At 40.4% G+C, this 17,603-nt stretch overlaps 1 protein-coding gene across 21 annotated transcripts in view; it reads left to right on the forward strand.

The window, feature by feature from the left end:
- Positions 1–17,603, forward strand: part of LOC140739994 (receptor-type tyrosine-protein phosphatase S-like) — a 469,315-nt gene that overhangs the window by 302,461 nt on the left and 149,251 nt on the right. For all 21 annotated transcript variants that reach the window (XM_073068765.1, XM_073068749.1, XM_073068746.1 and 18 more), the window contains 2 exons: positions 4,087–4,220; positions 4,740–4,884. In XM_073068765.1, the coding sequence (XP_072924866.1) occupies positions 4,087–4,220; positions 4,740–4,884 (279 nt within the window). The remainder of the gene's footprint in view (positions 1–4,086; positions 4,221–4,739; positions 4,885–17,603) is intronic.

The following is a 17,603-nucleotide window of genomic DNA, read 5'->3' on the forward strand; positions in this document are numbered from 1 at the left end:
CTGCTTTACTAGGTAAACCTGTACACCTGCTTGGTAATGCAACTATCTAATCAGCCAATCACGTAGCAGCGTGATAAAAGCATGCAGGCATGGTCAAAAGGCTCATTTGTTGTTCAGAACAAACATCAGAATGGGGTAGAAATGCGCTCTAAGTGAATTTAACCGTGGAATGATTGATGGTGCCGAACAGGGCCGTCGGAGTATCTCAGAAACTGCTGATTTCCTGGGATTTTCACATACAGTTGTCTCTAGAGTTACAGGGAATGGTGCAAAACAAAAACACCCAACAGTTCCAGGGCTGAAAATGCATGGCTAATGAGAGAGGTTAGAGGTTCAAGCTGACAGGAAGGTAACAGTAACTCCAATAACCATGCGTTACAACAGTGGCGCACAGCAGAGCATCTCTGAACATGCAATACATCAATCCTTGAAGTGGATGGACCACAGCAGCAGAAGACTATGAACATGCACTTTATTAGGTACAGGAGGTAACTAATAAAGTCAATGAGTGTAGACTTATATCAGGCCACTTCTCAGCCTCCTTCATTCCAGGGAAATTAAGCCTAGCTTACCCATGAGTACGTGGTTTCCTCTGGGTGCACCAGTTCCCTCTCACATTCCAAAGACATTAGTAGATTAATTGGTCATTGTAAATTGTCCCACATTCCAAAGACATTAGTAGATTAATTGGTCATTGTAAATTGTCCTGTGATTAGGCTAGAGTTAAATAGGTGGATTGGCGGGCAGTGTGGCTCACTGAGCCGGAAGGGCCTTTTCTTTTAAATGAATAAGTCCAAATTCTCTCCATAACTAAAGTTCTCCAATGCATCTCCTCTGCACTCTGTGTAGCACAGTCACCTCCTTCTCAGAGTGAATTATTGTTAGTAATGTGGAAAGGGAAGATTGTTCATTGATTTGGTCCAGTGATGTCTACTTTCTGCTGGTGCTCAGGGTGGAGAAGTTCCTGCGCAAAACACAGGGAAGTACTTTTTTATGTAGAGAATCAAGAGACTGGGAATGCTGTGATCTGGAGCATTAAACAGACTGCTGAAGGAAATCAGCAGTTCAGGCAGCATCTGTGTGGGAGATGGGCAGTCGATGTTTTGGGTTGATAAAGGGGTGACATCCAGTATAAAGAGGTGGGTTTAAGGGTTGAAACAAAAGCTGGTTTGTGTTGGGTGGATCCAGGTGAGGAAACATAATAGGGAAATGGAGGAAGGGAAAGTGGAAATAGCGACAGAAGCTGAGAGGTGATAGGTGGAGGGAACAAGGGCCTGAAGATGATGGAATATGGAAGGAAAGGGAAGTGGAACATGGAACCAAATAAGGGAGGTGAGCTGGACAGATGGAAACAACAGGGAAAAAGGACCCAGAGTGTGGCTAATGGGCCAATAGAGTAGACAGAGGATGGGAAAAAAACAGGGCGATGGGGTTCTGGGGGGATGGGATGAGTATAGGAAGAACTGGGTAGATAAAGAAAAAATAGAGAAGGAAGAGAGAGGGAGTAGGCGACATGAAAGATTTTTAAAGCTTCAAGTCAGGGGTTATGAAGAGCACTCATTCATAGATATGAAGCATGAAACTGGAATATTAATGCTATTCCACCTTCCCTGAGCTATTTGTGCTCGTTCAGAGGCTGTCACTCCACATTTAAGTTGTTGAGAGGTTGCCCAGTGGCCTATTAAGCTTAATCAGTGATTAGCTGTACCGGGGGGATCACGAAGATGCCAGACTTACACCTTGATCTGGGGTGAGGGAGTATGGATTGTCACTCTATCTCTAACCTCAGTTTTCCTTGTAAAGGGAACTGGCTAAGCTTGTCAGCAGCCAATCATTTTCAAGAAGCTGAGGTTGGAAAAGAAGTGTCAAACTGAAAGTGTTGCTAATATAAATCCAAACATAAATTTTTCAGATGTGTAACTGTACCAAGAAGTAGAAGGGTTGCCCTGGGATTTTGAATTCATCAGATTCTATAAGGCACACTATTTTGTAGGTAATAATTTTGCCCATGTCAGTGCAATTTATTTCATATCTCACATTTATATTATAAATTGAGGCCAGTCAGCCCATTCAGTCAATGCCAGCTGTCAGTGTAATCCCATCAATCTTATTCCCTCACTTAGTTCCTTGTGCTCTATTCTCTCTCTCATATGCCCACAAACTCTCCTTCCACCTACTACACCATGAGTAATCTAGAGCAGACAATTAATCTCCAAACTTGCATGGGAGGAAACTGGAGCAGTCATGGGGACAAAAGCAAATTCAATCCAGGCAGCACAGGACTGGACATGAGCCACTGGAGCTGTGTAGAAGTAGCTCTACTTCCTGCACCCCTGAGCCACCCAGTGATGAACCTTCAGCTACTGCACAAACAAAGCTCATAGTACTCAGTGTCCCTTCATGTATCTCTCTCCACAGTTGCTGCCCGACCTGCTGAATCTTTCCCGCGATTTCTATTTTAATTTTAGATTTCCAGCATCTGCATTTTTTCTGCTTTTCAATAACTTTAAGGTAGTTAAGATGTTACCTATAGACACCCACCTGATCTTCAGCAAGATAGTGGTGATCTAAAGGGTGTGGAAACACTTTATCACAATCTGATATGGTTACAAGATCATCTCAGTGACCTTGCCTGTTCTTTGACATAACACAAGCTATCAATGTTAAAGAAATAACAAGCTCACAACATGGTATGGTAACCGCAGCATTAGGTTTTATTACACTATGTGTACAACAGAATGTTGAAGAATTCCCTTCCCCCTTCAACTGTTTAGCATTAAATTAGATTTGCATCATTAAGTTTGGTGTGGGATGTCATGTCATCTCGTTCTGACCTACGCTATTGAGTACAAGTCAGACTCTCGTCCGGGTTGCTGCCTGTTATCTGCCAGCCATTTCTTGAGAAGCAATCAATACTGCCACAAACTGCTGTTACAAATCACTGCCTCTTCACAAAGGCAGCAGTAGCAAGAGTAATTGTAAAGCAGTGCATTGGAGAGAGAGAAAAAAAGCTTGTTGGAAATGTCATCTGTATCATTTCAAAGGGAAAACTCTACCAAGACAGTGTGTTTTCTCGATTGTGGTTTCAGTGGAAGGTGCTGTTTTAGGTTGGCAATTAGACCTCCATGTTAGTGGTGCTATAAGAACACATTCCCTCCCTATTGAAATGTTATTTGGATTGTTCCGTTGAGAAGATGTCAGACAATTCAAGACATGACAGTGGATCTGGTAATTGTGCACTGGGAAATTAAGAGGTGTTATTATTCTCCCTCAGTCACTACAATTTTCTCTCAGTGGTACTCATGCTCCTTGGTGAGAACACCATGGTGCTTTCCATGATGGAATCGCTGCAGATTCACTCTCTGCTCGTTCTCAATAATGTGCTGAAATGTTGTAAACTTGTTACCGTGCATTCAGGAAATAAATGAATGAGTACTGTGTAAGCGCATAAACCAGGATTTAAGCTGGGATGAAATGGAAGGCTGAACTGGAGTGTGAGCACCTCATGGTTCATACACCTCAACATCTACTTGCAAATCTTTCCTAATTTATTCTGTTAAAAAGGGTTTAATGCAGAACGTATTTACAGATGTCATACAAGTAAAACTTAAGCTGTATTTTGGTATTGTGACAATAATAATAATTAACCAAGAAACCAATGTTTCTTTTTCAAATATATGCACATAAATGATAAATGGCAGCATATCCATAACCTTCACTAGATCTGGACAGGATTGATTTTGATTTGCGTTGCTTATGTTTCTGCAACTCTGCCATGGCACCGAGTGACTATCGTGCCCAGTGTCCTCACTTATGGTATGTATTTTCTGTATAAAATATTCACTCCCAAAGACCATTTGGACGTGATGGAGAAGGGATGAGACAAAAAGTTAGCTTCCTCTTAAGTTAAGAGAAACGATTGATGAGGAACCTCTCAACAGAAGATTGTGACTTAGTGATGCAAAATTGGAGGTCCTGTTCAAAATATCAATGTGCATATTTTGCTTCTATGCAACAGACGTACCAACAGATCGCAGAAAAGCTACACTTTAGTATTGGCCTGATTATCTTGACCTTTTCTTTCAGTTCCTGGACAACCAATCAACTTCAGAGCCACTCCTAAATCTGAGACAAGCATTGAGTTACAGTGGACTGCACCCAGACAGGATGACATCATTGATTATGACTTGTTCTACCGTGATGAAGAACTGGGAAAGGAGGTGCGAACATTTTCCATCTTTAGCATTCACCGAGTCTAAAGCAGGGTCAGTTAGATCACAGTAATTGTCAACACACTTTCTTCTCCACTTCCTGCCCCTCAGGCAGCACAACACTATCTTTTACGGAGAATTCTCACACAGAAGGAGATAGTTTTCACTAGTTTTATGCCATGAGAGCTCTTCCCATCTTCCTTCATTTCGCCTTAAGAACAAGCAAATACTCTACCTAGCAGAAAATGGTACAATAAAATGGGTGCAGACAAGTAGGGAACAAAACTGATATGTGTGTACTTGAGTGTAAGGAAGAAATATTAAATCTTAATGACATTTATAAAGCTAAAGCAAGCCAAAATAAAACTGGTATTTTCTCAAAAGGGTGCATACCTGTGATAGCAGAACACTATGCTCTACATTACTTCATATAGTATGCAATACCATAAGTGCTCTATTAACATCTGGTTCTAAAATGTTGCTGAAACTTTTCTTGGCTTAACATAAAATGTTAACATGTTTCCACAGGAAGTGATAACGTTTCAGCCAAGCACATCATATACCGTGACTGGGCTCCGTCCCAACACTCTGTACTACTTCTGGTTGGCTGCGCGCTCCACGCATGGCCTTGGCGTTTTCACCTCCGAGATCTCTGCACAGACCCTCCAGGCCAGTAGGTTTCATTCCATGTTCATCTTTCAAACACTGCCAGAGTAAAGGGTATTGAGATTCTTGGAAACAGCTAGACAAAAATTCCCGTCAAAAGATCTACTTACTAGGGATTACTTTAGAGTGTCCACCCTAATTGAAACAAAAAAAAATCTGTGTGGGACATTGAGTATAGCACAGATAGGTGGGATCAATGTATTCCCTTTCTGAGGGCTTAAAATAGAAAATTCTTCATTCAGAGTGCACCCAATTTACAATGGGCAGTGATCTACACTACACAATTCCTCACATCTTGGCACTTTTCTAATTACCTCACTCAAGTGGTCTGCAACGTTAATCATTGGAAGTGTTACAATCCAACAGTACCTAGCATAGATTGAGGGAGGGGTGCAGGGCCATATCTGTAAAGTGAACATGATGAAAGTTGCTTATTGACATGCCTTGTTATCATCCAGAGAAAAGTCTAATCTCCCTCCTCCCTTGCCTCCTGCCAAAATATTTGCTTCCAGGTATAATTCCATTGCAAAGGTAAAATAAGCACCCAGGGTGGGGACACCTTCTGAAGCAATGTTCTCCATTTCAGAGAATGTAGTACCAACACTTCACGTAACTTTATAGAACTCCTTTTTAATTTGCAACTAACAGCTTATAATGTGTCTGCATTCTGCACGGAGCACCATAATTGATTGCTAAGAATATGAGTTTGGAGTAGAATCATCAGTTGGAGGACTTGATTACAAGGCATTTTCCAAATCCCTGACCTCTGCAACTTAGAAGGCTGAGGACACTAGCAGAGGGAACGCAATCTTACCTTGCAATTCACACAGCATCATGACTTGAGCTTAGATAACCATCCCTTTAGTGGCCCTGGATACAAATCATGGAACTCCCAGCCTATCAGCGTTGTTGGAGTATTTTCACCACTGTAGCAGTTTAACAAGGCATTTCAATACCAACTTCTTAAGAGAACAAGAAATTAGTGATAAATGCTCATTGTCACAATGACATGCACATCCAAAAAATAATCTTTAAAAAAAGGGTGAGATGTTGAAATTGAACCAATGCAGTGCCAGGGAATGAGATTTGAATTGGATCTCTGATTTTAACTGGAGAAGAATGCAGAACATTGAATGCGTGTGCTTCTGTTTAAGAGGATCTGAATGTAAGGATACCACTGTGTAAGTTGTAGGTCGGGGTGCAATGGACCCATCAATTTTGATGATGCACAACTAGCTACTCACTAAGTTGTGAATATGAAGACTCAGAAAATTCCTTAAAAGTTTTTTTGGGAGGGGGGAGGTGGAGAGCAGTTCAGTATTGAATCCTGTGGGATGGGGTGTTGACTGGGAGAAAGCAAGATGTGAGATAGGTTTGAATAAAGTTAGTGAAACTTGAAAGTTATCTATCTGTGATTGTGATGAGAAAGAGATGGAAAAGCCTCTGCTGGTTAGTTCCTGTAGGAGCAATCCTTTAACGAGAAGTAAGAGACATTGCTGTTTGCGAGAGATGGGAAGGGGGGATAAATATTAATATCAATGGATTGAATAAGTTCATTCATTTTTACATTGAGGAAGAATCCAATTGGGTTTGGTTGCGCTATGATAATGAGCAGGGAGTGAGATATGTGATGTGTTTTGATATTTCCTATGGTATGTCTTCATTAATGAATGAGATATTTGGGGCACCAATGGGTGAATTATGTTAACAATACAACTTGCAATGTGTTACTAACCATTTTCTGGTAAGGTTCCTATTTGCTGGCATCTGCTAGTTGGTGGACCACCAATGCAAGCTTTGCAATGGACTGGACTGGACTGGATAAAAATAGAGAAGTCACATTAATTGAGATTGAACTAATATTCATTTTTAGTTTAATGGATTCCTACAGTATATAAATGTGATATTGTCTAGCATCAGCTAATTGTGGCTTTTTTAATGTATGTTAATTCTGATCCACTTACATATTCTCTTGCTGCACATCAACTTCCAGTTTGCGTAATAACATAGTTCTCTCTTCCTCTTATGTTGGCAATCATGTTGTCTGTCACAGACTCAAGACCAGTTCCAACATAAATGCATTTAACATTTAAGCTTTTCTTATTTTTTTTCTTCAAATTATTCTGGTGTAGATCCAACTGCCATTCAGATATCAACTTTACTCGTGCTAATGGGAATGATGCAGTCAAGGCTGATGTTTTACTGTCCAGAACCCCAGCAGGCCATTCAAGAATTTCAAACTTAATTTTTTTCCATTTATTGATGAGCCAGAAATTTGATTCATGCCATCATTCTCCAAGAATACACTGTGCATATTGCTTACATGATTGAGGATAAATTTCTACTAATCTGCTTTGTTTACAAACAATTTCAAAATGAGCCAACACTCCATCGTACATCTACCTTCTGTCATTAACAAACTGCGAAGAACAATGTGAAACACAAGCCTCATTCTGTAATGTTTTTGATATTTCTGTAAGCTTTTGAAATCGAACAGAAACTGCTTAGTGTGATAGGCACTCCATCTTTTCTGAAAGTTTACATGCAACATTCATTACTGCAGGACTGAAGCCTGTCCTAACATGCCACTCCATCAATGTCAATTTCAAATTGATTGCAAGAGCTCAGATTCTTTGCCTGAATATTATAATTATTATGCCTTTTTTTTGTAAGTGCAATAAAGGTCCATTTCAAATCATACACCTTCTATCTATCTGCCTCCTTGTTCGAGTATGGTATTACAAATGATACATGTTAATATGCAGAATGAGAAATTCTTGCTAATCCAGTAACAGCATACAGAATAGACCCATTTGCTCATATGCTAAACTTTTTTTTGCTGTGATTATTGCTTTTAATAGCAAAGAAAAAACAGGTCCTTCAGTCCAGAGTCTGTGCTGACCATCAAACACTTAATTACAAAATTCCTACCCTGACCCATTTTATTCTCCCCATACTCCCATAACCTCCCCTAGATTCTACCATTCCTCTAGATTCATGGGCAATTTACTCTACCAATCTGCACAGTTTCGGAATCCGGAGCACCTGGAGGAAATCCAGGGAGAATACATAAACTCCATGCATAACACTGGAGGTGAGGATGGATCCCTGGTCACTGGCTGGTTGCTGTGAGGCAGCAGCTGTACGGGCTGTGTCACTGTGCTGCCCCAACCTGCCCCAAACCGGCACCGTAAAGCAATCCCAAGAGATCATTGCCTTGGACTTCTCAATTATGAAGAGCTTTTCTGATACTTAAAACACAACAGATGTATTGTGAATTGCTTAGTGCCTACTACCCAACTAATATGGGCTTCAAGCACTGTTTTCTCCAATGCTGTACATCTGAATACCACTTTATTTGGTCTGGATGCTACTGGCACCATTCCTGGGTCAAATTGCTTTCTCTAAAAAATTGACCGGGCACCAGTCATCAGCATCCACCCTTGCACCTCAGTTTCTGGCTGAGATGGTGACATTAGCCAGACAATGAAGACAGGTCATTCTGTTCTGAGTAGCTGCTGTCATTGGCACACCTGGATCCACCTTATTATTTAAAGTGGAGGTGGGGAGAGGCTTCTTGAGCAGGTTCCAGCTACTTTTTGGAACCTGACCTAAGTTGGTCATCAGTGATCAGTTGGTGGTCTTCTCCCAAAATCCCCATTCATGATCTTGTGTCTCTGGCTCTGATTACCTGGCACTGATTTGAAGAGACTGTTATGGTCTGATTGAGCTCAGGATATGACATACGGGTTTGGCCTATTATAACTTCACTGCTTGGACTTGTCACTTCCAGTTCACTGACCATGTTGTCTGTCCACATGCTGGGAAAAGTGTGAATGTTTACACGTGCAGATGCTCAGATGCGCTTGGAACTTTATTTGCATGGACCCAGATTTGTAAGTGTATCAGTAAACACACCGAGGCAATGTACACCCACACTCACACACGTATGTATGCCCTGAGAAGAGCACAACGTATTTGCACATGAGCATGTTTATGTAGATCACTCTGAGTGTATGCAATGCTCATTAAGGAGTGAGTAAGAAAACAGACCCAGCAAAATAATAAACTTGTCTAAGGAATCCATTAAACTGAAAAGAATATCAACTGTAACCCTTTCAGTACTAAAGTGTCTCTCAGATATAGAGATGCACTTTGACGCCTTCTTGGGTTTTGATCAGTTATATGTAAATTGACCTGGAAAAGTACTGAAAGGGAATTGCCGTTTGATCTGGAAAGAGATTTAGATAGTTTCAAAAGAAGACACAGAAAAGTTTTGGACTTTCTTACACTCTTATTCACTAGCATCAGGTGAGTACAGACTGACACAGCCAGCCAGCCAGTGGTCGTTGCCTGTCAAAGCGATCTGCTTTGAAACAGAATTACAGGTGACCTCACTGTTATCACATTCTGTCTATCAGCAGTTTCCACCCAAGTACCCATGTTCTTTAAATTTGTATTGAGACATTTGAAGAAGAGGGCACTGTTTCCATATTAAAACGGCCAAACAGCTATTTTATTCCAAGTTGGTTTAGTCATCAAATAATCATTAGCAAAAAAAGTAGTTTGTGTAACCTGGCCTTCGAATTCTCCAGAAACACAGCAACTCTTCAACCTTCTTCTTCTTCAGTGTATTTAGGGAGTACATTTGAAATGATCAACCTTTGAGTTGTCCAGTAACCTAAGTTTTCCACAAAAGACAATTACATTTTTGTATCCTTTAAACAAATTCAAATGGTGACCAAAACTTTGCATCTGATTGTCACCTGTAGATCTGTTTCATTTGGATCAGTAATTGGATATCAATGATCAACATTTCATGTCAACAAGTTACTGACACAAAACAAAGCAAAGCTGTTTCAAATAACCAACTTCAGTCAATAACCTGACTGTACCTGTAAGCTGTATGAAAAAACAGGCATCCTCTACTGTGGGCTAGTCTGTATTTTCTGGCAATTTTCTTAGTCAGAGATGGTTCATATCAATAACAATTTGACAAGGCCCATTTGAGCTACTACTGACAGTAATGAATGACTGAGTCAATCACAGGGAATGGCATTCTGATCCCACATGGCCTATTCTACGAAGGCAAAATGACACTCCTGTCTAAACAGTCTCACTTGCCAAGTGTCTTTTGTTGATAAATTCCATCTAATCAGTTACTCTTTGCTTTGTTTAACAAGTGATTCCACAATCTGTCTATAAGCTCCAATATATTGACAATCTCCGATAGCAATGATCAAAATCCACAATTCACTTTGTAACTTAATGCCAGGTTTAACAACCACTGTAGATAAAAGAATGAGATGCCATCTCATCACTCCTCACTTCTCACCTATTTAGTTATTGACAGCTGCATTGATATGATTTGAAATCTCTTCCAACTCAATGTAGACCATGATAAACCAATGCCATTCAATGGATTGAATAATGTTAGTTTCTGTTTATTTTCATAATGTGGACATTGTTGGGAATATCAGCATGCATTGTCCATCTCTATTGGACATTGAACTTAATTTTTTAAAGTTCCATATTTGGCTATTACTGGAATTTAAATTCTCTTGAAGTTTTTGTGAGATTTAAATCTTGGTCTCTAAATCAGTCAGTCCAGACTTGCTACCAACCTTCTAGCTCCCAAATTATCATAGTAATAGTTTATATTAAAAATGTGGTTATGTGGTTGAAAATGTTCACAAATCCATATCTAAATGTTTATTTATTTATTTAGCAATACAGCGCAGAGTAAGCCCTTCTGGCCCTTCGATCTGTGTCATCCCTGATTCAACACTACCATAATCACAGGACAATTAACAATGACCAATGAGGCTACCAATCAGTCTTTGGACTGTGGGAGAAAAGTGGTACGCCTACTTATTCTGCCTTTTTAATCACTTCCAGGATAGGGGAGCATTAGTAGACCAACAGTGGCAGTTCCCAAATATTTGTCCCAAATATTCACTAGGTAACCAACAATCTTGTTCAGAGAATACTTCAGCACCAATTCAAAGTCTTCAATAGCCATGACTTGGAACAAAGCAAAGCTAAATTTCAAAGCACCAAAACCTTTTAAAACTGATCTATTTGAGCAATTGATAGTTCCAAGATGGAATGCTTTGCCAGTCCCCTGCAAAGGGAGTAGATTTTGGAATATTACATGTGGGCTTTCTGGAAGCTGCTGATCCCTAGGTTCTAGAGGTGTTGGTCTTGCTTACTTTGGCCAGTGATATGCTGGGAGAGAAAGGGTAGGTTAAAAAGGTCATTTTGCATGCAAAGGAAGTCTTTAGTGTAAGATCTTGAAGGAATGTCAGGTACGTACTATGAAATATACTTTGGTTTGGACTGGTTTTTAATTTCTCTTTGTGTTAAGTTGTTTTCTGTGCATGAATCCAGAATTCCTGGAGTATGTTGAGTAGTTTCTTTCTCCTGATTGTTTTGTATTTGTTGTCCTGAGAGTAAGAATAACACCCAATTCGCCCACTCAAATTTTCTAAACATTTTTAATCCCAATGTTTACTTCTAATGATTCGATACTTTAAGATGCCCTTACACTGTTGTTTAATCAAATGGAAATGAACTATTTGAGCTCCTTGGATGACACTGAGATATTCTTGTGTTTTCTAAAAATAATTTGATTTTCAATGCATTTGGTCTCTTCTCTTTAACTTCATTGATGGGACAAGTTATGGCTGACTGCGGGCTGCTTTGTAACTGCAGAGCAAGCAAAGATTCTGTTTGACTTTGATTGTCTTTATAGTCCAGTTAGATGAACTCTTCCCTCTTGCTTCCAGTTTAGTCTGAGCAGCTCGTTAACTTAACCGTTGTTAGAACATTGACGTCTGGATCCTTTTGTCCCTCGACTTTCACTTGCCTTCACATAGTGTTCTGGGCTGGTAACTTTTTAATTTCAGATGGGGTAAAGGAGATAGTAATATGTCATTAAATGTTGCCTGGAATGGTTGTCGTAAGGAGAAATTAGATAGACTGGGTTTATTCCCACTTAGGATGTTGAGGAGGGCCCTTATAGAATGTAATACAGTTATGGGGAGTAAAGATTGATCAGAGCATTTATTTCCCACAGCAGGAGAGCCTTGAACTAGAGGGCACAGGATTAAGGTGAGAGAAAAGAAATTGAGAACATAGAGCATAGATTAGGACAGTATGTTACAGGCCCTTTGGTCCATGATGTTGTGTTGACCTTTTATTCTACTCTAAGGTCAATCTAACACTTCCCTCCCATGTAGCCCTCTATTTTCCTTTCATTCATGTGCCTATCAAAGTGTCTCTTAAACATCCCTAATTTATTGCCCTCTACCACCACTCCTGGCAAGGCATGCTACACACCCAAACTTCAGGTAGAAAAACTACCTCTGACATTCCCCTACATTTTCCTCCAGTCTGCTTAAAATTATACTCTCTCATATTAGCTCTTCCCACCCTGGGGAAAGATGCAAGCTGTCTACTCAATTATTTTATACATCTTTGTCAAGTTACTTTTCATCCTCCTTTCCTCAAAATAGAAAAGCCTTTTAAATTCAACCTTTTTGGACAAATTTAAGAGTTTTACTGGAACAAATTATTGGAATACAACTTGCACACAACCCAATATTACTTTTACTAGGTGATATTGAAGGGATAAAACCGATATCCAAATTGAATAAATATCAGAAAGAATTTATAAAAATTGCATTGGCAGTAGCCAAAAAAGCTACTGCAGTGACTTGGAAATCGGATACATATCTAAGTATAGATCGTTGGAAGAACGAAATTTATGGCTGTATTCCACTTGAAAAAATTACTTATAATTTAAGAGATAAATATGAAACATTTTTGAAAATTTGACGCCCTTATTTACAAAAGACAGGATTAAATATATATGTGCTCCGAAGATGAAATAATTGGTTACTTGGGGAAAGAAATAAATATATATACTAAAGTTATTACGAACTCCATGGAGCATGTGGGGATCTTCCAATATCCAGGCATTCCTTTTTTTTTCTTTCTTTCTTATTTTTTTAATAGGGATGTTAGGGGGGAGGGGTTAAGGGGAGGGGGGGCTGGGTAACATTTTTTTTCACACACATTTATTCTGTAACTATTTGAAAACAATAAAAAAAGTTTTTAAAAAAAAAGAAAAGCCCCACTTTGCTCAATTTTCTTCATGAAAATTGTCAATCCAGACAGCATCCTGGAAAATCTCCTCTGCACCCTCTCTAAGCTTCCATATCCTTCCTGTAATTAGGCAACCTGAACTAAATGCAATACTCCAAGTCCGGTCTAACCAGTGTTTTATAGAGCTGCAACATTAACTGGCGGCTCATCAGAATCAGGTTTACTATCACCAGCATTTGTCATAAAATTTGTTAATTTAGGAGTAGCAGTATAATTCAATATATGATAATATAGAAAGAAAAAAGAAAGTATATCAATTATATATATATGTATATTAAATAGATTAAAATAGTGCAAAAACAGAAGTAATACATATTTTTTAAAAAGTGAAGTAGTGCTCATGGGTTCAATATCCATTTAGGAATTGGATGGCAGAGGGGAAGAAGTTGTCCCTGAATCACTGAGTGTGTGCCTTCAGGTAACTGTACCTCCTTCCCGAAGGTAACAATGAGAAGAAGGCATGTCCTGAGTGTCCTTAATAATGGATGTTATCTTTCTGAGGCACCACTCCTTGAAGGTGACATGCTTACTACGGAGGCTAGTGTCCAAGATAGAGCTGAATATTTTTATAACTTTTTGTATCTTATTTTGGTCCTGTGCAGTTGCCCCCCTCCCTCCATACCAACCTGTCAGAATGCTGTCCTCAGTACATTTATAGAAGGTTTTAGGTGACACACCTAATGAAATATAGCTGCAGCCTTGCCTTCTTTATATCTGCATCGATATGTTGGGACCAGGTTAGATCCTTGGAGATCTTGACACCCAGGAACTTGAAATTGCTCACTCTCTCCATTTCTGATCCATCTATAAGGATTAATTCATGTTCCCTTGTCTTACCCTTCCTTATTCCACAATCAGCTCTTCCATCTTACTGACGCTGAGTGCAAGATTGTTGCTGCAACACCACTCAACAAGCTGGTATATCTCACTCATGTACTCCATCTGAGATCCCACTAACAATACATAGCCACACAGTCTTGGGTATAGAGGGAGTAGAGTGATGGGCTAAACACACATCCCTGAGGTGCACCAGTGTCAGCAAGGATGAGATATTATCACTAATCTGCACAGATTGTGGTCATCCAGTTGGGAAGTTGAGGATCCACTTGTAGAGGGAGGTACAGAGGACCAGTTTCTGAAGCCTGTTGTAGCTATGGGAATGATGATGTTAAACGCTAAGCTTTAGTGAACGAACAGCATCCTGACATAAATGTTTGTATCATCCAGATGATTTAGTGAAGAGCCATTGAGCCTTTGCTGTAGACCTATTGTGGTGATAGGCAAATTGCAATGGGTCCAGGTCCTTGCTGAGGCAGGAGTTCATTCTAGCCATAATCAACCTCTCAAGGCATTTCGTCCCCGAAGATGTGAGTGCTACTGGGCCATAGTCACTTAGGCAGCTCACGCTACTCTTCTTAGGCACTGGTATAAATATTCCCTTTTGGAAGCAGGTGGGAACTTCCTGCAGTGAGAGGCTTTTGAACTCCGTGCCTCAACTAGCAAAGGGCAACACAACTTCTTAACCACCCTGATAACTTGCGTGACAAATCTGAGCGATCGATTGATATAGACCCCAAGATCCCTCTATTGCTCCACACTGCTAAGAATCCTACCATTAACTTTGTATTTTGCCTTCAGTCCTCCAAAGTGAATCACTTCACACTTTTCCAGGTTGAACTCCATCTGCCACTTCTCACCCAAGCTCTGCATCCTATCAGTCAACCTACGACAGCCTTCTACACTATTCGCAATACCACCAATCTTTATGTCATCTGCAAACTTACTAACCCACCCTTTGACTTCCTCATCCAATTTATTTAGAAAGATCACAAATAGTAGAGGACCCAGACAAGACCCCTGCAGAACACATTGGTAATTGACCACCAGGCTGAATATCTACCATCTACTATCACCCTTTGCCTTCTGTGGGCAATCCAATTGTGAATACACACAGCCAAGCTATCCTGGTTCCCATACCTCCCATGCTTATCAGGAGGAACTTATCAAACACTTTGCTCACATCTATATACATCACATCCACTGCTCTACATTCACTAATTTGTTTTGCAACTTTCTAGAAGAATTTAGTTAGGTTTGTGAGACATGACCTGTCCCTCACAAAGCCATGCTGACTATCCCTAATCAGGCCATGCATCTCCAAATGCTCATAAATTCTGACTCTAAAAATTATTTCCAACAGTTTGCCCACATCTGATGTAAAACTCACGAGTCTATAATTCCCAGGGTTATCCCTATTACCTTTCTTGAACAAAGGAGTAACATTTCCACCCTCCAGTCTTCTGCTACTACTCTTGAGGCAATGCCTTCCCTCTCTTCCCATAGCAAGGGTATATCCTGTCAGGTCCCAATATTTTTGAAAAGTTCCAGCACGTCCTCTTTTTTGAATACTGAAGCAAAGTATTCAGTAAGGATCTCCCCTACCTCCTCTGACACCAGACGCATGATTCCTCTTTTATCCCTAATCGGTCCTGTCTATTCAATTCAATTCTATTACTAAAACTAATTCTAAAACTCTATTCAATTTAAGGAGATCTGAGGAGTATATTGTTCACATAGAAGATAGAGCTGCCAGATGGTGGTAGAGACAGATATGATTACAACATTTAAAAAGCACTTGGATAACTACTTAAACAGGGAAGGCATATAGTGATCTGGGTCAAATGCAGGCAAATGGGATTGGTGCGGATAGGTAGAATGGATAATATGGGCTGTAGGGTGTGTTTCTGTGATCTGTGATTCTATGACCTTACCTGTCTGAATTTGGTAACCAAAAGAGATTTATGTTAGAGAGCCTTGGGAAACAGTCAAGTGTCATTGCTCCTTTCAAATTTTCTTTACAAAATGATTGCTTTAACCTCAGGCAGCCACAACACTGAAGACAGTGGATGGGGAGAATATGTCAAATTAATCAGTCATTGTTTGAGACTATGGATGGCATCCGTAAGTCTCGTGAGACTATGGATCTGCGCCTGGAAAGTCTTGCTTCAGCCTCTCCAGGGCGCAGGCCTGGGCAAGGTTGGATGGAAGTCCGGCAATTGCCCAAGCAGCAAGTCTCCCCTCTCCACGCCACCGATGTTGTCCAAGGGAGGGGCAAGGGCCAATACAGTTTGGCACCAGTAACATGCAGGAGTTGCCAGAGCGAGGTTGAAGGCAACGTCGGACTGCCTTAGGGACTCCAGCTCCGCATTTGTCCTCAGGGTTTACTCCCAAAGCCTTTCCCATAAGTGGGTATGGACACAAGGCAGCGGAGGTTTGAAATCAGAGTTTTCCCTCTCTTAGATGGACTGTCTTCCCAGGCTGACGAGCTCCATCTACCCGAAGCACTAATTTTGAGGTGCCAGGACCTGCCTTCGCCCCTTCTCCTGTCTGTAGAAACAGTTCCGCTGGGCTTACAGGCTAAGCCACATGAGAAGGCCAGGAGTTGGACTCGGTTGTCAGAGACTATTTGAGGCGCATGCCGTGAGGAGCACTTTTAGGTAGTGGGAGCTTGTCACCACTACCACCCCTCGGCATGACAACCCTGGAACCATTTGAGACTAATAAGCATGTGTATTAACATATGTAATAAGAGAAGTGATTGGGATGGAAGATGAAATAGAAAGAAAGGCAGAGAATTAAAATGGTCTGGAAATTACACAAGGACACTGTAGTATTCCTGTGGGATTTGGTTGAGTTTGTGAAAGTTAACCATAGTGCCATTGGACAGCAGAAGGATAAAACAGCAGTGTGAAGGGAGGTTAATTTGTTCATCTCTCCAAGGGGGATAGTGTTAACTTTTTTTCATTTTGAGCCTCATCAAATACAAGTGAATTGCTCTGCAGCAAAGGCAGTTCTGGATGGAATGTTGGTCCCCTGGAGCAATAAGGCAGAAAGTCATCCATAGACAAACAGCCCTTTAAAGTCCTGATTTTTTATTATCTTGTTTGAGGACTTCGGCCCTTGCAGTTTACCTTATGCTTAAATGTCACTGGGAGCAGAAACTCAAACTTCCAAATTATTTTTGTAGCTCTACCAACTCATGAAACAAATGTCTTGGGTATCAGTCTCAACTGAGTGCACTGGCTTTTCAAACTCCTTTTCTATGAAGTCTCTGATCTCTGTACAGCATAAGCGGATGTTATCCTTGGTGCACAGTCAGAATCAGAATCAGATGCAGGTTTAATATCACCGGCATATGTCACCTCAACAGATACAAATGGATAGGCAGGACCCTAACTGGAGAAAGCAGGACAATGTTTTCATGGTGAGCACATCCATCAACACATGTTTCTGATCTCTTCTTTGATTAAGTGACTAGGTGCTTGAGTAGAATCTCTTCTGCTAGAATCTCCAGTGTGTTAACAATGTTCTGATTTTAAGTCTCTCTGCCTGCTGAAGAAAATTCCCTTTCCAGCAGTTAATCATAAACCTGACAGTTCCACTGTAAAGAATGTTTGTACTTTCATCTTCTTTGAACTTTTGGGGTATTTCATTGTAACATGGGGACAAAGTCCTAAGGTTAACAGTTAATCCCACAGCTACCTGACATTTCATCTG

The sequence above is a fragment of the Hemitrygon akajei genome, chromosome 16 (genome assembly GCF_048418815.1).
Source record: "Hemitrygon akajei chromosome 16, sHemAka1.3, whole genome shotgun sequence".
Lineage (NCBI taxonomy): Eukaryota > Metazoa > Chordata > Chondrichthyes > Myliobatiformes > Dasyatidae > Hemitrygon > Hemitrygon akajei.